Genomic DNA, 23,770 nt, shown 5'->3' on the forward strand with positions numbered 1-23,770 from the left:
AGGCACTAAGCCATGGTGTCACCACGTGCTTGCCGGCCTTGGGAGAAGCAGTACCTGCCTGATGCACCTATATTGTGTTTCAGTGACCCTCCTTCCCTCAGGGGGCAGAGCTCAAGCTGGGAAAGTGGTCAAAAAAGCAGGGACCAGTCTTCATCTCACCACACCTGAGCACTGTATTTACCTGGCGGTATCCCACCATGATCATCCTGACCAGCACGATGTTGATGTGAACACCCAGGGACTCGTCGTGATAAATTTCATCCACCTGATGAAGGGAGGGAAATAGAGAAGAAGTTAAGACCATCGCAGCTCTCAAGCTGCTCTGGTCATCCACTCTCCTGTGTTTAGCATCCTACCCGGGCTTTCCAAGACCCGGTGCAAAGATCTCATCTTTCTCCTCCCACCTCCATTTTTTTTTTTTTTTTTTAATTTTCCCCCATGTAAAAACCACAAAAATCAAAAAGCCAAGCTGGAAAAAGCCAAATGTCCCTAGGATGGGTCGCTCGGATGGTCAATGACATCACCCGGCCCATCAAAAGTATTTCCCATGGGGCTGCCCCCACCACCAAGCATCTTGTAATGAGCCATTGCCCCTCTGGAGTAGGAATTCCTCAGATGGAAGGAAACACTTCGGACTCCAGCATCCTTGCATTTGGTGGAAAGAAAAAAATGTTTCTTTGGGGAGCGGTGAGCAATCACAAAGCAAGGGCATTACTCAGTTATACCGGTGAGTCAACGTTGACCTACCGCTTCAGAAACCCCAGAAGACCATACAATGAGAAGAACAGGGAGGGCTCGTGAGTCAATACAATATCTATCAACACTGGCTACTAAAGATGACTGCAAAGGAAACAATGAGCTATAACCTTTTCCTTCTGCGTTTCTAGGATGAGTAAACAAATTCTACTCTGAAGCGCTACCAAGAGAAGAAGACATCCGGACGAGAAAGGTCTCTGCGAGCTGAACATGGTGACGGCCACCACCGAGAGAGGCACTGAGCTGTGCAAAAGATCCTGAGAGAGAATGAGGCCTTCTTATTCCCCAAAAGTCTCCAAAATGAACGCTGCCCCAAATGGGAGATCACTGCAAAAGCTGAGGATGTCAAATTGAAACCATTTTTAATATTGACAAGAATTATTGTTTGAATTAAAATATAATTTTTCAACTTTGTCCAAGAGAGAAACAATTTGCCTCCACTCTATCACAGTCTTCCAGACTAGATGAATATTATAAAGCCAGATTTATGGAGCTTTTCTATTTTTTCCCACCCCTATTCCTCTTTTTTTTTTTTAAGCTTCCTTGAGGGCTGGGTGACAACTACATCTTTACTGTTGCCCAAATCCAGTCAGATATTTCCCAGGCTGCACAAGTGCTTTACAAGCCCCTCAATTTATAAGCCACGTTTTTGTTTGAAACACCCACTTAGGCCATTTTTAAACCCAAAGGCCCAGCGTTAATGTTTCCTCATGACAACCAATACTCCCGTGGAGCAGCCCTGAGCTTTACAGAGAGGTGATACAGGTCCTGAGCCTGCCATGTCTTGAATGCAGCAAAACTGATTTAAAAAAAAAAAAAATTAAATTAAAAAAAAGGTCAATAAATCAATCACCAGTGCATCCCCATTAATTCTGTAAGCCCCAGGCGTCATTTCTTCATCAGAATGGAAAGATCACGCTGCACAACCCATCATCAGCTCACCCCTACTTATCATGGTCAGGATGCTCCTTCATGCTGCACCAGGACTTTTTAAATGCATTTCGTAAGGAAAATGAGAATATGATGGATTTCTTCCAATGCCAAATATTTTTTTGAGGATCCATCCCAGCAAAAGGCTGCAACGTCTTGGTGGGGGGTCACGCTCAGCCCCACATTTGGGGACGTAGGAGGCTTCGGCATCCCGGAGAAAACATTAGCGGATCTCAGAAGTCAGGAGTTTGACCCTTTACAAAAATATTCCAGCCTTAATGCGTGTCATGCGAGTTGTAATAGAAAAGGGCAAGAAATGTGGGGAGAGAGGGAGAAATGAAAAATATGCTGTGGCCCTGGAGAGCTGGACCCGAGACACGGTTCAGGGGACCAAGGGAGAAAACATACGCATTTCCTTCACTTTTCCAGTGGGAAAGGATGCTCCCTGTCCCAAACTGTGCACCCACAGGCAACAGAAGCTACCCTGGGAGAAAGAAAATTTGGGAACACCAATACTTTTCACCAGCATCAACAATTAAACTCATCGAGCCCCTCCCAGCGCTGCGCATCCTTCCTCTGCCTTGCTGCAGGAGCAGCTTCGAAACAGCTCATTAGGGGACTAAAATGCAATAAGCTGTATGACTCCAAAATGGGATTTAATCCCCTGAATTTTCCTGTTAAAGCAGCGCTAATCTCGCTCTCCTTTGGCTAGCAGGGACCAAGTACCGCCCCAGGCTCCGAAATAAAGGGTTAACCTTAAACCCCAGCCCCTGCTTAGTCTAGGGGAGGGCAGCATTTAGGCGGGGATGTGTACCTAACAGATACCAGCTTGGGCAGCCAGCGACCTTTACGGTTAATTCAGAAAGCAGATGTGGAACCAGACTGCCCAAGGCTATGGACTTCCCTTAATAGCCAGATATAAATAATTGATAGAGGAAAAAAAAAAATAAAAAAAAAATAAAAAATAAAAAGGGTTTGGCGCTTGCTGCCCATCAGCCCATCCTGGAGCTGGGTCAAGCCGGCAGCAGGGATGGAAATGGGCCCGGAGAGCAGTTTGCAGGCTTGGCACAAGTCCCCCTGCCCTCTGCAGATAACAATAAGCCAGCCAACGTCTTCAAAGAAAATTCCCCAGAAAATACCTGCTCCGCAAAGGGCTCTGTAAAGGGATCTGCTGCCCCGAAGACAGAGGAGATAAAGATCTTCTTATCCCTCTCGTCTACCTGGTTAGATGCCCAGGCTGCATAATACTGTCACCTGGCACGAAATGCTCTATTTAACTTAAAGAAGATTTTTTTTTTTTCTCCTAAAAAAGACCCGTCCTTAAAGCTAGCTGGGTGTTAAGGGTAAACCAGCACCAAAAACCAGCCCGCAGGACCCCCCACATTCAACAGCAAAGCCCCCAGCCCCGCAATGCCAAGGGGACGATGCTAACGCTTTGAAAAGAAGGAAAGGAACATTAAAACCCTCTGCGTCCTCTCCAAAACGCTTGACGAATTTGCCAAGTGTTCCCCCAAAACCCTCGCTGGTGCTGGGGGTAAGCAAGGCTGCTTACCTAAATCCTAAACGCTAAATCCCTGCAAGTCTGGCCAGCCCCGCGTCTGCAGCCCCAGACAGGAGATCTCGACAGCAAACCGCACTGGCAACGGCGACGAGACCTCGCCGTCCTTCAGGGAAGGAAAACAAAGCGAGAGAGAGACACGAGAAGAATTTGCCAAACCAGCAGAATCGCTGACATTTCCAAACCCCAGAACAGCCAAGTCATCTTTCAGCTCCCTTTTTTTTTTTTTTTTTTTTTTTTTAAAATTCCCTCGCTCCATTTGCACGCTGGTAGGTTCACCCCAAGCCCATTTGCTGGGGCTGAGGGGGTAGGAATGGGGGAAAAAACCCTCCTGAGCACATTATCAGGCTTGCTATGTGCACTTGCATCCCTTGCAGGGATGCACACCGCCGTGAATGCCTCTGCAAGGGCTGACCCAGGGTATCTACATTTTTCAATACAGAGGGATGGAGGAAAGGGGAGGTTTGCTCTGCACAGCAAGTCTCTAGATTTTATCCCAGCTCTCTACGCAACAGGCTATGTTGTCCCAAAAACATAGCAACAAACACGTGAGCCTATATAAGGGGTGGGAAAAAGTGTGTGCATACGTGAGAGAGACACCAGAGGTATTTTTTGGTATTATCAGTCAGCAAGGAGATGGCTCACGAACCACCAAATAAAAAAGCCCTGTGCCCAAAAGGACTGTAATTTGCCCATTATTTCAGACTGGGCTCCCTCCTGAAATGGCACCAAGCTCGGCAAATCAGTGTCTTGAGCAATCCACGCTCCGGCTTGGCTTTTCAGATAATCCCAGGTTAAAATTAAAGCAGGAGGTTTGACTTTTTTTCTCCCAACTCCCTCCTCCAGAGAGTCTCTCTTTGTCGCTCAGCCCCTGGGAACAATAATTCAGCCCATGTGCCAGAGAGGAGCCGGGCAAGTCCCAGCTTGGAGCGGGCTCTGACTCACAGGGTTTCCCTAGTAACCTGAAACAATGGGAAAACACCAAATACCTTTGCATCCTTAACCAAATCAGGGGCAACATCCTACAAAAAACCCAGCAAACCAGCTGACACCAAGGCCAGGCTTAACTAAGCCCACAGCTCAGCTTGTGTCCTCCAAGCAAGGCCTTGAGAGCATCAGGGGCGAGCGGTGGGGAAGCGGGAGGAGACACCCAAGGAGCCCAACTGAACGCCAAGAGGTTGAAAAGCAGAGCGGGACACAAAACATTGTTGTCACATCACCAAATATTCATCCCAAGAGCCCAGCGTCAGGTTTTGTGAGGGCAGACACGGCGATGCTCAGCTTGGAGATGAGATACGCTCAGATGCGCCTTCTCCAGCTCCACAGCAAAGGCTTTTTGGCAAGCCAAACCTCTGATTTTGGCGCAAAGGCTGGAAAGCGACTCAGAACAAAGAAGGTCAAGCTCACACCAAGCTTCCTATCAAAAGACTGCAAGGAGAAAATGAGAATATACTGAAGGCAGGATGCATTTCCCAAGCCTGTGATCCACCTAGTGCCACTTGCTCCAAGCTGACCCAAAATCCTGGCGTAGGCTCCGAGCCGGGAAGGGACGGGCAGGCTGGGAACGCCGGCTGGGAGCTGGGAAGGAAGCTCCTCGGTGCACAAAAGGAGCAGTCATCCTCACGTCAGCTTCCCGGGATGGACGCAGCGCCCTTGAATGAAAAGCCTGGCATCCACATTTCTGGCAATGAAGTAAGGGTTGTTCTCCGTGACGAATCATTTATCACCGTGCTTCAGCTGACACTGAGTTCCTAACAAAAGGGTCTGTGTCTCGGGGGGAGCCCCAGGACCCGACCTACAGCAGAGCTGTGTTAAGCTGAGCCCACACAGCACCAGGCAGGTGTACGTGTCCCCCCAACCCCTCAGCACCCAATGGGGACCCCCAAAAAAAAAAGCCCAGGAAAGCTTTTGATGAACTTCCAAGCTCACTACCTCCTCTCCTTGGGAGATATCTCGATAGGAAAACTCCTGGAGGTTTTCCCAGCTGGCTGCTCCCATGCAGCATCTCCCCACCATCCTCCAGCCCAGCTCATTAAGTCCTTTCCTCGTTAGAGATCTGGCCAAACCTCTCCTTGCCTCCAGCTAATGGGATTAGTGTTCAGCTGTGTGGTCTCCTCCTCACCAAGCCCCAGCACCCTTCTCTCTCTCCCTTCTGCCATCTAGGCCAGAAAGCATTTTTTTTTTTCCTTTTTTTTTTTTCTCTTTTTCTGCTGAATCAGGTATTTTAAGGCAATCTGAGCCGGTAAGGAAACGAGGCGGCACCGAGGGAAGAGGAGGCAGACGGAGGTCACGGCAAAACTGGAAAGAAAACGCACTAAAAACCAGAAAGTAAAAAAGGAGAAAGGAGTGCGGGGAGAATGTATAGAAGGAAATAATACTTGGGGAAGTATTCATTGCGTGCATTATCCTGTTTCTCCCCCCTTTTATTGATGCTGCTTTTTTCCCCTCTTTATTTAATTCATTAAACTCTCCAGCGCTGCCTTGATTTGAATAGCCGGCGATCCTCCCTTCTCCCAGCCCAGCACCCCACACATTCACTCCCTGAAAAGTCCTGCCCGCGGGGTAGAAACCATGAAATGCGCCTGAAAACCAACCTTTTGATTAGAGCTGACAATCCCCAGGCATTCAAACCATCCATTCCCCCCACAACCCCAGATCGGAAAGGAAAAGTGACATCATCTCCCACCCCCGTAACGTGGGAAGAGCCCCAGGGCAGAACGGGGAACCCCGCAGAAGGATTTTTAATAAGCAAAGGGGAGAAACTTTCAGAGAGCGAACTTAAGCAACGCTGAGAGCATCTGACCACAGGAATTGGGATAACGCACCGGAGAATAAAATGTTGCAATGATGACATTTACTTTTTATAACCAACATCTTCTCTATTTGGGAGTGGACACGTTACACTTGGCCTCTGATCCTGCAAATCCTTATCACTTATATTGATAATTTCCCCAGGCAATATGGTTCTGAGCCTGCCCACCAGGACAGAAATAATGCCCAAACAAGCAAGCAAGCAACCAAAAAGCAAAAGCGTCTTTATAGCTTGGTTATTTCTGAGCTGGTTGTGCCTTTTGAACACTTCTCGTCACCATGAAAAAAGGGTACTTAAGTAAAAATAAATAGAGGCAAGGATAAAGCATGGAAAACAAACTAAAAATGGGACGGCGCACGAAAGAGATCTTTGAATGCTGACCCTATTTGCAGACATTCAGGTGCTGGCGGAGCAAACCTCTGCAAGACGAATAGCTGAATAAATATTGATTCTTCCACATCTCTCAGGACTCGGGGAATACAGACATTTTTATCTTCAAAAGGAAAGAAAAGCGGTGTAGGGAATCAGCACAGGCTGCCCCACACCACCGAGTGAGGAGAGATGCAGAAGCAGGGCTGCCATAAAGCTGCTATAAAGTCCTTTCAAACACACCCGACTAATCCTCAAGGTTTTCCAAGGAACACGAAAAAACTTCTGAAAATCCATAAAAATCCTCCCCCTCAACAGATATCACTCAAACTAAAAAAATAAACGTAATCATTTCGAAACAAGTAATGTCGTCATTTCAAACTAAATCATCAATGACCATCCTCTTTCCGAGCATTTGCTGAGATTTCAGCCACGAGGAGGAGATGGTCTTGGCCAGGAGAAACAGAAGATAGATGCTCTTGGACTCGGGTGACAGATGGTGACAGCAACCAACAGGCTGGACCCTGCTATTGGCCAGGGACCAGGGAAAGTCACGGAGATGAAGATAAAAGGGCTCCGTTTCCATCACTCCAATTACCACAGCTATTAAATGCCAGAAACAGCTGTTCCAGTGAAGGAACAACCCTTCCTGCAGCACTTTTCCGCCCTCGAACCTGTTTTTTTTTTTTCCAGGATAACAGATTTGCAGCACCAGAAGGGCAGAAAACCAAGGGAGAGGTGGGAGCCCACAGCCCCCCAAAGCCAGGCCTTACAATGTTCATGAGGGTGAGGACGTAGTTCTGGACGTGCTCCTTCCCGTGGAAGCGTACAACCGAGTCATCCACCGCCAGCAAGACCTCGATGTTGTAGTCGTCCTTCCTGGCGTGACGTCTCTTGCGCTCCGCGTCCCCCAGACGCTCCGTCATCAGCTCCAGGGAGTTGGGGAGATCGCCCACCCGTGCGCCGGGCACTGAGCAAGGCATGGGGGTGGCAGACAAAGAAACAGCCATTGAGGTGATATGGTACCATAGCGACACTCAAAAAAAAAAAAAAAATAAGTTAAGCAGGAAAAATAAATAGGATATATAAATAAATCCAGCCAGGTCGCTGATCCGTCTTGCTCTACGGACCCCACCTGGAGTTCTGCGTCCAGCTCTGGGGACCTCAGCACAGGACAGACATGCAGACATGGACCTGTTGGAGAGGGGCCAGAGGAGCCCCAGAAATGATCCGAGGCTGGAACAGCTCTGCTGGGAGGACAGGCTGAGAGAGTTGGGTGTTCAGCTGGAGAAGAGAAGCTCCGGGGAGACCTTCTTGTTGCCTTTCTGTACTTAAAAGGGGCTGATAAGAAAGACGGGGACAGACTTTTTAGTAGGGCCTGTTGCGATAGGACAAGGGGTGATGGTTTTAAACTAAAGGAGGGTGAGATTCAGGCTGCGCACGAGGAGGAAATCTTTGACACGGAGGCTGGTGAGAGCCTGGCCCAGGTTGCCCAGAGAGGTGGTGGATGAACCATCCCTGGAGACATCCCAGGCCAGGCTGGACGGGGCTCTGAGCAACCTGAGCTGGTGCAGATGTCCCTGCTCATGGCAGGGGGGGCACTGGGGGAGCTTTGGAGGTCCCTTCCAACCCAAACCATTCTGTGTACAGTGGGGAAATGGCTCTGAATTGGGAGCACCAGCACCAAAAGACACATCTATGCGATGACCATCCTACACTGTCATTGGGCGGTGGTGGGACACCTGGAGCAGTGGTGGATAGCTGGGGAGGACACGTGTGGAGCTGAGGAGATAGCTCCTTGAGAGCAGAAAGCTGCACCCAGAGCATCCTTCATCCTGCACAGCATCCTTCTTCCCATCACCCACCAGTGCCTTCGAAGCTCTCAATTGCAACTCCACTAGTGGTGCTATAAAAGCAACGAGCACACCTTGGAAAACTTTTTAGATTTTTTTTTTTTTTTTTTTTAATTAGGGAGCTGATTACGGTGTCACAAGAGGTGAATAAACACCAGGGAAGGCTAATGCCTCTAGGTAAATATAAATAGGTTTATAGAGTGCTTTTGCACAATGTTGACCTCACGCTTGTTAACACTTGTTGGTGTGGGTGAGAAGGGAAGTCAACAGGCAATTTATGCATGCAGAGCACAGCTAAGTGATGCTATAAAAAAATGCCACGTTTTCTCCTTCAAGATAAAGCAGAAGGAAAAAAAAAAAAAGGACAAGGCACTAGAAAAGCAAAATGAATAAAGAACGGTGGGAAAAGGAAGAGCTTCTATCATCTGTTAAAAAGTCAAATCAATGCCGTGTTTTACAACGTATAGGTGACTAAAACAAGACTGCAGCACCTACATCTCCAAGCCGCAGTTGGCAGCCAAGTCTGACCAAGTCCAACTCCTCCTGACTCCTTTACTTACGAGTCCCAGCTCTGCTTCCCATCCCAAAACCCATCCACAGGCCTGATCACATCCATCTAGAAGACTTTTCCTCTTTGAAGAAGAGGAAGAATAACTCCTATACGACTCATCCAATTTTAACCAAAGTTTGGAAGAATTTAAAAGCTCCCAAAAATAGCCCAGCGTTTTGTTTCCTTTCTTCTCACCGATGACCCAACTGGCAGGTAGAGCCGGCCTAAAGCTGTAGGGCAAGATGTATGACCCAGAGGGCAAGCAGAAGGAAGAATCCTCCCCGCTACGAGAAATAGTTATTACAAATTGCTGGAAGATTTGAGGAGTCCCTACCTTCGGGGTGTAGGTCCTGGTGGGGCTCGGCACCGTCCTGCCGGATGGCCGAGCGGCGATAGACCACGTGGGCCCTCCCGTGCTCCTCCATCTCCTGCTGCCCCCTCTCCAGGGGCTCGATGAAGAACTCATTACTGTCTGTCCGAATCAGGCCAGCCTGGACTCCACAAAGAAATAAAGAAAGAGAGGAAAAAAAAAAGGTGCGTTTTTATTTATGCATAGGCGTATGTACGCATTCAATGTACTCATTAAAAGACTGACACAGAACACGCATGAATGCAAAGGGGAAAAGCAACAAATAAACCAGCTGTCCTCTTGGTAATCCATGGCACTGGGATGGATTCATTACCACGGTCATGTATGATGACCCTTAATTTCTCCTGTAGATGCAAAAAAAATTTAAAAGGGGGGAAAAAACCCAACCAACCAAAAAAACCTCTGGCCCAAATTCAAGTTATGTCTTGATGTGGCTGGGAAATTCCATTCCTCCTCAGCAGCGACAAGTGTTTCTGCCTAACCCTGCGCATCGGGGGACACAGGCTGGACAGGCTCCCACCCCACCTCGCCTCCCTATATCCACCCCATCCCCATCCTCATCCTCACGGTGATGGGAAGGAAACCAGCCATTTCACCGACGCTACTAATTGCAGTCGTGGAGAGAAGGAAGGAAAAAGAAACCATCATCTTTGCCCCATGAATTAGCCTAGGGGAATCCCTTTGGAGGAGAAGCTGGAAAGCGTTACAACAAAAGAGAAGACGAATGAGAGGGCAAACATTGCTGGGAATGTTGTCCTGGCTACTGACCTGCTCCTAATTAACACCCAGCTCCCACCAAATCCCCCTTACATCAGCCCGAGCGCTCGTACCCTGCAGCGCCGGCCAGCTCGGACCTCGGGCAAGCAAAAGGATCACCAGGATTTGGCTCCCATCCCAGGCGCAGCCCCCCCAGCCCAGCATTTTTCACAGCTCCCTCCTTCCTCCGGCGCTGCCCGCTGCTGCCTGTTATTGAATAGCTGCCTGGAAAGCGCAGGCAGAACATTATGGAGCTGTTCCTATAGCAAAGCCTTCGACAGCATGTACCTACTGCAGTCCTCATCAGGGAACTGTTCATCACTGGAACTGTTTTCATCAAATAAAATAGAATAAAATATATACATATATTTTGCACAGAGCAGTATGATGACGTGAGCTGGGCTCTGCAAACAGCCAGGCAAAGCTGGGGCTTTTCCAAGCCCACCGGGGTCATTGGATCCCCTTCACATTCACGTACCGTTGCGTTCATCGTGGCATCAGCCAACCTGGCTCTGGGAGACTTCATCAAATTTCCTGCTCCACTTGGGTTTTATTAGCTGCTTAACTCCTCTGGAAAGCAAGTTTTTGGCTGGCTTTGTTTTACCTCCTTCATGAGGAATCTAAGTACGGGCAGTTCTGCTAGGATCAACTTGCCTGACACACGTATCTCAGGTCCTTCCTGGGAGATGTTCAGGTCACCCGAGCAGGACCTCGCTTGTCCCACCACCCCCAGCCAAGGAGACGAAGATCGCAGCCAGGTTCAACCAAGAGTCTGGAGCACCAGGCAAGGCGGCGGTGATGAGGCAGAGATCAAGCCAGGGAGCCAACCCACAAGTCAGGTCCAGTGACGCTTGGGCAATTCCATGATGATGGGGAAGGTTTATTTCAGGATAAGAGAAGGTGGGCATCCATCGCTTAGCACAAAAACAAGTTGCTACACAGGGCAGAGCACTGGGCATCTGACACAGGCATCACAAACACGCTTGGATTTTACACGCGCGAATGAACACTGATGATTTCCCACCAACCAAAGTGCTTCCAGTTTGCACGTCGCTACAAATCTGGGCTGGGGTGGCACCCCGGCTACCTGAAAGCACCCGCCACGGTACCCCGCCAGCATCCTATTTTAGCCCCATGGCAGAAGCAGCAACCCCAGCCCCCGGAGGGGTCTCCTGGGACATCGCTGCCCCCTCGCAGCCCTGCCACGGGGCGTTTCACCCGGGACGAAGCACCCCAAAGCTGGTTTACAGCAAAAGCCGTGACTTGCTGCGTCAGGCGGCCAGAGGAAAGCCACGCCGGGGCAAGACTGGATTAAAGTCCGAAAGAGCCTGGTCCTGAGCCACATCCCACTTGGGTTCGCGCTGCTCTGCAGCTCATGACTAATTATATACGGCTCAAGGAATAAAGCAGCCCAGACTTTCTCGCCCATGCTTTTGCCCAAAGGCGGGATGCAACATGCTGCTGGCTCCGGCAATGACCGACAGGAAAAGCGTGAGCATCATATCAGAGCACCTCATAAATGCAACAAAAACCGCAGCAGTCACCTTGGCATTTACAAAAATAATAATAAAACAACCACCAACCCCAAAACACCATCTCAAGAGGCATGCACGAACCTGCTCGGTCTTAAAAAGGAGCAGCTCAGGTTGTATTTCAGCATTTTGGGAAGGTTATAACTGTAGGGAGGAGGTAAGAGAGACCAGACACCACCCAAAAAAACCCAATAAGCTTCCCTTGGGCTCTTGCCAAGAGATCGATCCCATCCTCAGTGATCAATTTGCCATGTACTTCCCACCCCCAATTTTATTTGGCTTAACAACACCAAATAAAATAAAGCCTGGCAAAGTGGGACTATCATTACTTATCTTTCTAACATGAGATGCTGTCTGCAGCTGTCAGCGAAGGTAGTTCCCAAATTAGAAAATGGCCCTTTGAAGACAATTCCATTGAAAAGCGGGAAAATATACTTTTTTTTTTTTTTCTTTTAGTGAAAACACCGAACTCACTTCTGCCAGCTCGCAGAGGGTAAAGTCACTTTTCCAGCTCTCCTCCATCTCCCCAGGCGATGGGAGAGACGAACTGGCCCCACTGGCCCGGTGCCAGCCTCCCGCTAAGGGGGATCGGCCCCCGGCACCCTGGGTAAGCGATTCCTCCACCACCGCTGGGTAAAAACCTCCAGCTCCCCCAGGAATTCAGGAAATTCTGACACTTCGACACAGCTGAAATGTGGAAAAACTCATAAAGCCGCTCCACTCAGCCAGAGAAGCAAACAGCACCGAGGAGGGGGAAAGCCAGCTGTGTGCATAGTATGTATTTTTCCTACCCGATTCACACTTAATTTGGACAAAAAGTCCCAGAAAGCCGGGCTGTGTGAATGCAGGCACCATCACAAGCCACCGCTCTTCATGGCCTAGAGGTGCTCGGTCGCTATTTGGGTACCTCTCCATCTGCCAGCTCTTTGGCATCACGGGGCAACACGAAATTAAGCGAGATAATTAACCACTGAGACTTTCGCTCCTTGCTCTTTACAGTGTACACGGTCCAGCATTGCAAACTTGGGTGAGATGCTAAGTAGACGCAAAGAGAGGTTTCCACTGGTGAAACTGGGGGTAAAATACCATGTTTGCTCCATTCCTATTGAGAGCAACACCTTGAGACATCTCACCCTTCAGGCACCTAAACCAGCATCTTTTTTCTTCCCAAAATTAACCATCAGTTCCGGGAAAATCCTGGAAAGACAAAGCCATACTTTTTGCACTGAGGCATCATTATGGGGAGTGTTTCTCTCTTCGTTCCCTATTAATTAATGCTCCTGAGGGCTTTTGTGCTCTGCTTATCTGCTGCCACCCATCCGAAGCAGGCCAGGGCGACAGGGATGGAAAACGCTGGCTCTACAGTTTGCGGCACGTTGGTGTTTGGTGCAAACAATCCCAGAGAGCAGCGGGGGAAAAAGTCAGCCACGGAAAGCAAATACGGTGCCTACAGACAAAAATTCTTCACCCATCTCTGCAACCAGCAAAGCACAAAGGATCCAAGGTCAACCACACGCTGCTATAGCCGGCGTGGAAAGATGGGATGGATGGTTTTGCTGCAGAAAGATGTGTCTGCCGGGGGAGATTCCTGACTAATGCTACCTTAGCAGTTAGGAATTTGGTGGCTTGGATCAGCTTTGAAATTATGTTATGGACAACAGCATCTTCCTACCCTGGTACAAGAAACCCGTGCCAAAAAAAAACCCCAAAAAAGATGGATTTTCAAGCATGGATCCCTGCAGCAAATAACAGCCATGGAAGGTGCCACGGGTTTGGCATCTGTGAAAAAAGAAAAAAATCAGTTCACTTCCATGGCTAAATACGGATCTAGGAAAGACTTAACGTGTGCTCTCTTTTTAAAGAGCTCTGTGGTTTTTCCCCTCATTATTTATAATCTCGGTCTCTGTTTATATACAGCGTAATCTCTTTGTGTACACAGCCTTCATCCGCAGCATCCCAGAACGCTTCCTCTGACCCGAAACGAGCCAAAGCGCGGTCCTGCGCTTCCCACACACGCTATATTGGGATGCAAAAGCCGCAATCCCCTTCCAGAAGAAGTCCACAGCAATTCCGGGGGTACGTGCATATTGAAGAGCAACTAAGCTAAGTCATACTGGAGGTATAAATAATAAATGCCATCCTCCCACCCCATCTGCGCCTGTCACCGCGTTTCTGTTCTGTTGCTTGCTCCGCTTGCTAAATCAAGCTTTTTGCTGGTTTTTTGGGGTCCTCTTGGTCTCACAACTCCAAAGGGAACAGACCCTGAGCAGATACGAAGATATGAGCTGTTGGACTAACTGAAGCCTTAGGACCATACGGCAATCTACACCAGTCAGAAAACCCGTGAGAGAGAGAGAAACCAACTGCTCTGTTGGATGTATCACAAAATCCTCTTTGCCGGGGAGGAACAGAGCCTGACCTCTTCTCCCAGCCTGCAATCGCCACATGTGCTTCGCCACATGATGGGAAATTGCTGCTTGAGGCCAGGGCATTTATTTGTTGGCCATGGAGCAATAAATACATTGCAAGAAAAAAAAAATTAAAAAAAAATCTCTTCCCTAGTGCTGCTGGAGCTCTCTATCAAGAAATAAAACATCTGCGAGACAAACACATCAGCAACCACGATGCTAAAGCCGTGTCCCAGGATAACTTTGGAAATGAGGACACACCAAGACCACCTGGCAGAAGCCCTCGGCGTTAGAGCTGGAGGTTAATGAAGGTGAAGAGGGATGAAGCAAGTGCCGCTCCTTCCTTTACAGGAGCTTAAAAGAGTGGGTTTGGGGGTACCGGGGCGGCAGGGCAGGTATGGCTGCATAAATCCACGTGCAAAAGCATCCTGCAGCACAAGCTACATCCTAAACCGGCATCACTGTGACCAAGGGATGTCTGGAACAAGAGCAAAAATAATGACAACGCTTGCCTGAGAAGGTGTGCAAGGGGCTGAGACAGGGGCACTTGAGGCTAAAACCTAGAAAAGCCTGGAAAAGTTAAACTAAAGCCTACTTGAGATGGAGCCCCAGAGCAGAACGGGCTCCGGGGAAGAGAAACCCCCCTCATGCCATCCTCGTCACACCGGGACACGGACTCTGCTGCTTCCAGCATCCCTTCGCTCGCAATGCCAGCGGGAATTATATCTGCCGTGCAACCTGCACTCTTGAAAAACAGGTTCTCCTCCCAGACACAGCACTAGTAGTTGCCTGCTGGAGTTAAGGAAATATCTTTAAAGCTTTCAAGCCTGCCCAAATTCACCAGCTCCAGACCGATCCGTGCCACAGAGAAATTTCTGCAAGTTCACAGCTTCATCCCAGTTCCAAAAAAGATGCTTCAAAAGGTGTGGATTATGTGCTAAAACTGTTGGAAAAAAACAAAAATAAACTACTATATGTAGGCAAAACACGTATTTCTAGCTGTGCTGCCCTATCATTTCTGCTTCTATAGTAACACCAGGCGCTGTATAAAAAGAAAGGAATGCCAAATTGTTTGTGCTAGCAGCCAAAATTGGCTAAGGAACTCCCAGAATAAAACAACCAAAAAGAAATATTAAAAAGAAAAAAGGGCGGGGGGGCAAAGTAAGACGTTCACTCCAGCTGAGGAGTAATGTAAGTGATACCAGGAGCTGGCATCTAAAACAAGAACGAAATTGACTCAAAGGAAATTTGAAGGGCAATGGGCCAAAGGTATAAAAAAATAAGAAGCGATTCTTCAAGCATACCAAAGGTAAGAAACTCAGAGGCAGAGCAGATGCCAGGGCTAAGGAAGTAACAGAGCCAATTAAAGTAATTAAAGCATCGTGGCAGTAAGTTACCGATGATGAACTGTGCTCACCCTGCGTTCCGAAAGCCAAAAGGCTCTGAGCACATCATCTATTAGGAAAATTAAAAAAAAAAAAAAAAAAAAAAAAAAAGAAGAGGTCCTCCTCCAAAAAAGATGCTTGGCCGGAGCAAGACCACACGCTAACAGTGATTTCAGGAGATGCTTGAGCTCACTCAGCCTTGTTTAAGAGGTGGGAAACACAGAGAAAAAGTTCCTGAAGCAGGAAACTCATCCACCTCCGGGCAGGAGGCAGCCCAGCCATGGGACGGGGAATTTTTTAAATCCCTTTAAATAAATATAGCTGTTTTGCCGCACATATAGCAGAGAGATGGAGCGCTCGCACGTGCCCTGCCTTACGCCACGAGCCACGTGGGGAAAGGGAACCCGCAGCAGCCAGCTGGTAAAGGGGAGATGCACCACCTAAAAAATCAGGTTTCAGGACACCACAATCTACCTCTTAAGAGAAAACCACCCCAAAACACAAAAAGCGCGCACAAACCACGCCACCAGCCTCGAGCTTACCAGTCCGTCGCAGTTGCTGATGGCCACGGCGGCGCCAGGCATGTCGGAGATGTCCCCGGTGAAAAGGCACCGCTGTTGGAGGGGTTCCCGGAAAAGCACCTCAAAATCCTCCTGCCATTCGGCCACGGCGCCCAGTGGCACCAGCCGCCGGTTGGGCCTCAGCCGGAGGTGCAGCTCCTTCCCAAAAACCGTGACGTTGAAGTAGAGCAAGCGGCCGCCAGCCCCGCGGTGCTGGGGGGACTCATCCAGGGGGCTGCGGGGGACACGGCGGCGCGACGGACGTGGGGCTGGGGGACAAGGGGCTTCGCCGATCCCCGCCGCCGCGTCGCCGGACACCACGTGCGAGATGAAGCGACCCCGGCAATCGGCGCTGAAGGGGACGATCACACCATACTCGCTGAGTTTGCCGGACAGGAGCAGCTCTGCAGGGATGAGACGGAGGGACAGAGCTGGGCGACGGGCACCGAGCATCCCGAGATTTTGGTGGCCAACCCAGCCTTCGGCGAGCCCCGCCGGCCTCTCCATGAGCCCAACAACAGCTTTTCCCTCCCAACGCCGCTCTGCTTTGTAGTTTTAACGGGGTGCCTCAAACGTAGCAGAATAAACTCTGGCTGACGTGCCCCTCTCGCATGCCAAACACGCCAACTATTTCTCACCCAGCCTCCATCTCCCCCAATTTCCCATTGAAACCAACCCCCCCCCCGCCCCGCTTTCGCCTTCCTCCCCATCCTCCGGGGTGCAAACCACCTGTCAAAACAACCCCCCCGCCCCGGGGGGAAGGGGCCGTACCTGGGGCGCTGCCGGCGGCCAGGCAGCCGTGCAGGGGGACGAGGCAGGAGAGCACCAGCCGCAGATAATCCATTTGGGGCCGGCGGCGCGGCGGGCTCTGCGGGGCGGGCGGGATGCGGGGCGGGCGGCGCCCGGCGCCCCCGCCTCTCCCCCCCGCGCCGCCGCCGCCGCCGCCGCCGCCGGGGCCGCTCCCGCCGCCGCCGCCGCCGCTGCCGCTCCGGGGGAGGGCGGGGGGGGTCCGGGCGGAGCCGCGCTGCGCACCCGCGGCCCCGTGCGCGGCGTGGGGCGGGACGGGGGCAGGGTCTGCGCGGAGGGGTGGGAGTTCGGGGCTTTTTGTTGTTTGTGGGGGTTTTTTTAAAATTTTATTTTATTTTTTTATTCTTCTTACTATGCAAAAAAAAGTTCTCGGGTTGCGTTCGGACGACTCTTCTTAGAGATTTTTTTAATTTTTTTTTTTTTTTTTTTTCCAAAGCCTTTTCGGGCAGCCGGCTTCGTCCGTCCCTCCCCCGCTCGGCTCCAGCCCTGGCCGAACAAAGGCGAAGCGCGCCCGGAGCTCCCCCCACTCCCCGGCTCTGCCCCTTCCCTCCCTGCCCCAAGGTTCTCCCCAAAACCACCCCCCTGAAGCGGGACCTCCAGCTCCACAGGGCAGCCAAATCACCTCCCAGCGCTTAAACCACTGCTGCCTCATGGGCTGTAGGTAAACATCCTGGTTAGGGATTTTTTTTTTTTTTTTCACTCCTCCTCTCTATTTTTGGGAAGAGATGTGATAGGAGAAGATGCTTGCGCTTTGTTTCTGGATGCCGTGTTTCTGGCTTTCCAAGAATGACCATTGCTTGGGTTTCCTAAAGGCATCACCAAAGCTTTGCGGCTGGGAACTGCACAGTTCGGTACATCAGGCTCCTCAATACCGCCCTTCAGAGGGGCAAATAAATTAGGGAGTCCCTTAAAAAGAAATAAACAGCATTTCAATAAATCAAAAGCCGCAGTAGAAGAGTTTCTCGCATCGCTTGTTTTCACGGCAGAAGACACCCACTACACGAATGCTTAAAGCACCGGGCAGCGGATAGGTGGCCACCGGAACCCTCTAAAGCAGCATCTCTTGCCCAAACCTCCCATCCATCAACAGAGGAATATGCCCTCTGGTACTGCTATTTTTTTTTTTTTTCTAAATCTCATTCTGGCCAGGACTCTAAGGCCAGCTCCAGCAAGGGGGCTGTGCTGCAGCACCGGTAATACCAGTTGTGCTGGTTGCGCATGGATTATACTTACCCGGGGCCTCAGGGATGCAAAGCCTGTCCGAAGAGTTAATCCCTGCCTTGAAGACCTTGTCTTCTAAGCCACCTCAGGAGCCAGAGTGCAATGGGAAAGGTAAGCAGGGAAAACAACGTGCCGGGCTTCAAACTTCACACCTTTAGTATTATTATTTTGGATCTCTTCGGTAGGACCTCGTTTGGAGCTTTGCTCCCAGCCGAGCAGCACAGTGATGCCAGAAGTGGCAGGAGAAGACCACCATTTGAGAAAAGCCACCTTTGAAAGCCCTGCTTACCTCTAACGTGGACATCTGGAAATGGTGGGGCTGCTGGGTGCCAGAGGAAGGATCCACGCGTGGGATGGGGAACCCCTTGGAGGTGGTCGTGGATGACTGGGTTGGGTTTTGGGGAAAGCAGAGCTCAGCCTGGTCTCAGGGATCAAAATCCAACCAAAAAGCCCCAGTAGGTAAAGCCTAAGATATCTCCAGAAAATAGATGAATAAGCTTATTTGAACTAGAGAAAGAGAATTTCAAGTCAGAAGATTTTATTTCCCAAATTAAATCTTTGCATGCTTCTCTTGGATAGTGCAATGTATGATTAAACAGACACAATATTCTTTGCATGAAAGAGAAAAAAAAGAACTTGTGCTCCAAGCATTTTCGGTGATTTAGGCAGACATGCACCCGTTAGAGCATTAAAGCTGGAACAAGCCCGTATTATGACTAAATAGATTTATGACGAAACATGTAATAAAGAACATACTTCAGTTGTGAAGAACAGCTCCACAAAACATCATTTAATTACTTTTTTTGCAGAGGCAGAAACCACTTCTTCATCTGCAAGACCCATGACCTCACCCAGTCCCTCTAGACCATTAACGCTTCTCCAATGTTACCAAACCATTGGCTTCAGCAGCGTAAATGTGGCTGAACAACAAGGGCCATGGGCTGATGTGCAATTCCTCCCACTTGCGGCCCTTCTGAAGGGAATAAAGAATATAACCTGCTACGTGTAGTGGGAACAAGATTCTAAAGTGGATCTCATGAGCTCCAAGCTGCTGAGATGTTAGTATGTCACCCTAGCAGGGACATCTGCCTTTCCTGTTTGTCACACTTGCCTGAAATACTAAAATGGGCAACCACTGCGAGTGGATTTTTGAGTTAGCTTTGCCAATACACCACCACTTCGAAATGAAAAGTTGCTGATCTTTCCAGCCTTCTTCCTCCCAATTCCCAGCACAAAGAGAGGATGGGAAGAGTGAACAAGCAAGGCGACTATGGGATGTTTCTCGCTAGAAGAGATAAATCAAGATCTGCAGCAATTTAATCTTTTGATAATAAATTAAGAAGAGAGAGAAGAAACAATGACTGCATGGAGAAGCAATCCCCAGCCCCTCTGCTCCCCATTTTGTCCTTTTCTTCCCTCTGCTGCTTGTCCTTCCCCTTTGCTTTGGCCCCTCTGTTCTCCTCTTTGCCTCCTGGCTTTGCCTTTCCCCTCCCAGCCTTTGACTCTGCCTTGACCCTTCTCCTTGACTTTAGGCTTAACCTTTTCCTTCCCATTTTTGAGTTCAAATGGAGCCTTTTCCTGTTTTCCCCTCCTCGAGCACTATCTTATCGCGAGCCCCTGTTTCCTCCACTGATAATACACTTTATAATTCTGCTTTCTGATTCGATGGGCACTCCTGTCTTCAGCCCTGAGATATGCCAGTGACATATTTTTCTGGGACTTTCCCATTTACTAGGTGACCTCTAGGTCCATGGAGGAGCAGTTTTTCTTTCCAGCTTCCAGAAAAGAAAGCTGCCAACAGCTGCTGCTTTTAAAACCCCAAACCAGATTCTTTTCCCTCTGGAAGACTCCAGCACATAATCCCAAAGCCTGGTGGTACCCAAACTCTGCATCCCTGGAGAGATGCAGTGTGACCAAGCTCTGCCCATCCCAGCCAGGTGCCACTCAGATCTGGAGCCCAGGTGACATGTCCCAAACCTCCACTCAGGGTGGTCCCTCCCCACCTGCCGTAGATGTGGCTATTGGCCCCTAAGTGCAATTAATCCTGAATTGGAAGGCTGAGTAAAACCTAATGTCAGGCTGGGAAGATTAATAATAATAATAATAATAATAATAATAATAATAATAATAATAATAATAATAATAATTTATATATATACTTAATTCAATATTTTTTTGTGTTTTACAGGCAATCCTTGTTTTGCTCAGCTGTGCAAGTCCCCTGAAGGGAAGGGCATTAGGTCTAATAAAATCATAGCAATCTCTACCGATTACCTAAACTGGCTTTTCTACCCATAATATCATGAGATTAGGAGGCAGGAGCTCAGGATCTACTGGAGTGAGAAGCAAGGGCTGTATTTGCAGCCATCAATCACCACATTTCTTCTTCCCGCAGATTTAAACCTTCTGTTCTTTAATCCAAAAGGCTACGGAACAGCTTCCCCTGCACTCAGACTGAGTGACACCCAGCCACATCCTCATGATAGGGTGAAGTGGTAAAAATGGGGGAGAAAAAAAATGAAAATAAAGAAGGAGAAAGAAAACATTTCTCCAGCAGGTTGGTTTGGTTTGTACTTTTAAAAGGAGCTGCAAGAAAACACCAGGAGGCCTGGGAGAGATGGAGTAGCATCCTGGGAGGGATGGACCGGTATCCCAGGCACAAGTTAGATGGGCAGGTGGTCATGGCCAAGATTTTTACTTGATGCCTATGCCCACCCCAGGTGCACAGAGAAGGTGTTTAGGGCCACGTCCAAAACCCCACCGCGCAGGGAGCCAGGGCCTCTGCAGGGATGGCAATCCCACCCACCACACCTCCAGCTCCCCAAAGCAGAGGGACCGAAGCAAAACGCTGCGGCAGGCTGTGGGGGAGCGAGCATGACCTCATCTCTCAGACACGCAGAGCTGAGATTAAACCCGAAACCAGTGAGGGCTGCAGCACCGCTGGCAGAAGGGGAACCTCACTATTTGCGGAGAAAAACCCCCAGTGCACTTTCCCCTCCCTCCCTCGAGCAGCCCCTGGACGAAGCGGGGAAAGAAACCCCTTTTTCCAGTATCTCAGCTCTTTCCGGGCTGATTTAAAGACCACCGAGGGGACGCCTGAAGGCGCTGTGCTCAGCCAGGAGAAGCACAAGCCTTGCTCTTGGAGGCACAGAGCTGTCAGGCACATCATCTGCTCTCTGGCTGCCCCCAAGCAGGGTCATTCCTGCCAGATCTCTCCCTAATCCACGCTTTAAGACCTCCAAAGATGGAGGGAACATCCACAAGCCCCCAGGACTTTTTTTTTTTGCCATGTCTTACTTATCTTAGAAAGTTTTTCTTCCTGTTTTATCTGAACGTTTCTTGCAGCTGCTCTCACCCAGGAGGTTTTGTGCCATTTATTCGGATTTTCTTGCCTTTCCTACAGCCTTTTCCCTGCACGAAGAAACCTGCTGTGCCCCTCCACAGCCTTCTCCGATCTCCTCTGACCTCTCCCTATTCAGGCCAGCGCTTTCCTTAGCTGTGATGCCGAGCTCCTGATGCACCCCGAATAAAATCCAATTAGCCACCCTAATCCTCCACAAAGATCTGGGGGATCCGACTTAAAGGCTTCTGGGCTTTTCCTCCAGAAATGCAAAAGCAAAGCCATGCTCGGCAGCCTTGCACACCCCTTGGGTCCCTTGCATGACACCCCTGCACAAACTCAGAGCCACAAGCTTTGCTCAGAGAGAACAGAAATGCAAATATACAAGTCTGATGCATCCTGCCACCGAAATCCTCCTGCTAACGCACCAAAAATTATGGATGCCGTTACAAATAGCAATGGCAGTGACCGGTGATGTTCTTCCACGAGGTCCCAAACACACTGGCATCATCACAATTTTTTAAGGCGAGACTTGGCTGCAGGTGGAAAAACCAAGTTCTTTGTGTGGATTTAGCACCTATAAAGCAAGTATCACATGACGCTGAGGATTTTCGGGAGGACTCACGCTCCTGCTGTCCATTTCCAAGACGCAGAAGAGGAACCCAGGGCTCCAGAGCAGCTGGGATGGGAAACTCTGATGAACTAACTCCCTTCACATGGGGTCTGATCCTCTTCCCAGCATCAGTCAAACCAATTTACTCTGCAGCCCGTGTCTCTGAAGGCTGCTGGCCTCTTTGCTTGCTCGGCCAAGCCAGCATCCCACGAGCACGTGGCATGAGGCCATCCCTGCAGTCAGTGACCTCTGGAAGCGGCTGGCCAGCAAACACAACGTCACGTTATTGCAGGAAAATAGGGATAATGCGTGAAGGACGATAGCAAGAACCCTCCGCTGCATCTCCGAGCATCGTTTCTCCCACCAGCCAGGCTCGGGATCATCCCTAAAGCACATCTCCTTGCAGAGCGCTCGATTACGACTGCATCTCCCAATTCCTGCAAGGTATTTGCCTTGGCAGCCCTCGCTGGGAGGTTTTTTTGGGGGCTTGGAGTCCACCCCTCAGCCCCCTGCCCGCCCAGAAATGGACAGGCAAGCTTGCGAAACAAAACCATAAAGCTGAAAAAAAAAAAAAAAAAAAGAGGAATAAATGAACCAGAAAGTGGAAGTCGACACTGACCCCGGCTGATGGGAGATGCTGAACTGCAAGTTGACGGATGGTGAAACAAGGTCAGCGAGATTTACACCGACGGGCTTGGACGCCTTCCAGCCCCTACTGTCAGCAGCGAGGGCTTGGAAAAGCGGAGGGAAAAAGTCGATCTCCTTCTAGGAACCGCGCCGCAAGTTTTGTGGCTGGGTCCTGCCGGTGGGAAAGCAAAAAAATAAACCCTAAAAATCTCCCCTGTTTTCCAATTGTAAGGCAACACAGAGCCTGGCTGCAGCAGATGTTAAACTCCAGGTGAGCAGGACCACAGAAGAACTCAGGCACTCAGCCCCACCTCAGTTTAAATGAGCCAGACACCTGGGTGAGGGGCTGGGCAGAAATCTATTTAACCACTTTTTCCCAAAAACACTGTCCCTGATTGCTGTGGCATCCAAGAGAAATAAAACCACTGTATCCTTGGGCCCGAGATGCTGTTAAAGCCTCTCGGTGCTGGCGAGCAGCTTGGACTACCCGGGATGCAGGATGCTGACCCCAGCATCGCCTGCATCCCACCAGCATCACTCCGTCTCTGGGGAGATGAGCTGTCCTTGCCAAAATACGTACCCATGCCATGGGGCTGGTGGGTGGGAGACATCCATACTTGCCAGGTCTCTGGGCATCCCCAAACTTTCACTTTATTTACAGCAACCTTTTTCCCAACACAAACAGACTTAGCCTTGCCCAGCCACCCTCCAGATGCATTTCCCCTCTCTACACATTGACCATCTTATTATTTTTTAATATTTCTCCTGCTGAAACTAAGCTTACTCATGTGTAAAACCCAAATATATATATTCTTTTTCCCCCCTCTTCAAGCTAGGCACTAAGCATTTCCCAGTCCCTCAGGGCCTTGCTCACACTCTTGGCCAACATTTATCTTTCTGGTATGATCCCTGCCAGCCAGTAAGTGCTTTCGAGTGAATCTCATTGAGCCCCATCTTCTCTTTCAGCTCAGGAAAATTAATTTTTCATTTGCAAGGGGTCGGAAGAACCTCGAGGTGGCAGGGGACAGAGAGAGGACCAAAAAAAAAAAAAAAAAAAGCAAAAAGCCGGAAAAAACCAACCAAACAAAACCAAACTAACAAAAAACCCCACACAGCTTTTTTTTTTCTACCTTGCAAAACAACAGGGGACTTGGGGCTGGGATGGTCTGATGGGGCTGGGAGGGCGAGATCGCAGGGGGAAAGGAAAGTTTATGGTGCTCAGAGGTCTGGTATCACGCCTAGGTGGCTTTTATTTTTAGTTTTCCAAGCCCTGGCTTCGCAAAAGCATCTTAATTACTATTCTTCAGCTGTAAAATGAAAGAC

The 23,770-nt window shown here is 49.6% G+C and overlaps 1 protein-coding gene across 1 annotated transcript in view; it reads right to left on the bottom strand.

The window, feature by feature from the left end:
* The window catches only part of ADAMTS14 (ADAM metallopeptidase with thrombospondin type 1 motif 14), a 31,426-nt gene extending 14,743 nt beyond the window's left edge, over positions 1-16,683 (bottom strand). Inside the window, exons 1-5 of the mRNA XM_065638787.1 lie at positions 16,611-16,683; positions 15,822-16,243; positions 9,163-9,319; positions 7,199-7,395; positions 182-265 (exon numbers count right to left, since the gene is read on the bottom strand). Of these exons, the coding sequence (XP_065494859.1) occupies positions 182-265; positions 7,199-7,395; positions 9,163-9,319; positions 15,822-16,243; positions 16,611-16,683 (933 nt within the window). The remainder of the gene's footprint in view (positions 1-181; positions 266-7,198; positions 7,396-9,162; positions 9,320-15,821; positions 16,244-16,610) is intronic.
* Between the last annotated feature and the right edge of the window lie 7,087 nt (positions 16,684-23,770).

This window comes from Caloenas nicobarica, chromosome 7, assembly GCF_036013445.1.
Source record: "Caloenas nicobarica isolate bCalNic1 chromosome 7, bCalNic1.hap1, whole genome shotgun sequence".
Classification (NCBI taxonomy): domain Eukaryota; kingdom Metazoa; phylum Chordata; class Aves; order Columbiformes; family Columbidae; genus Caloenas; species Caloenas nicobarica.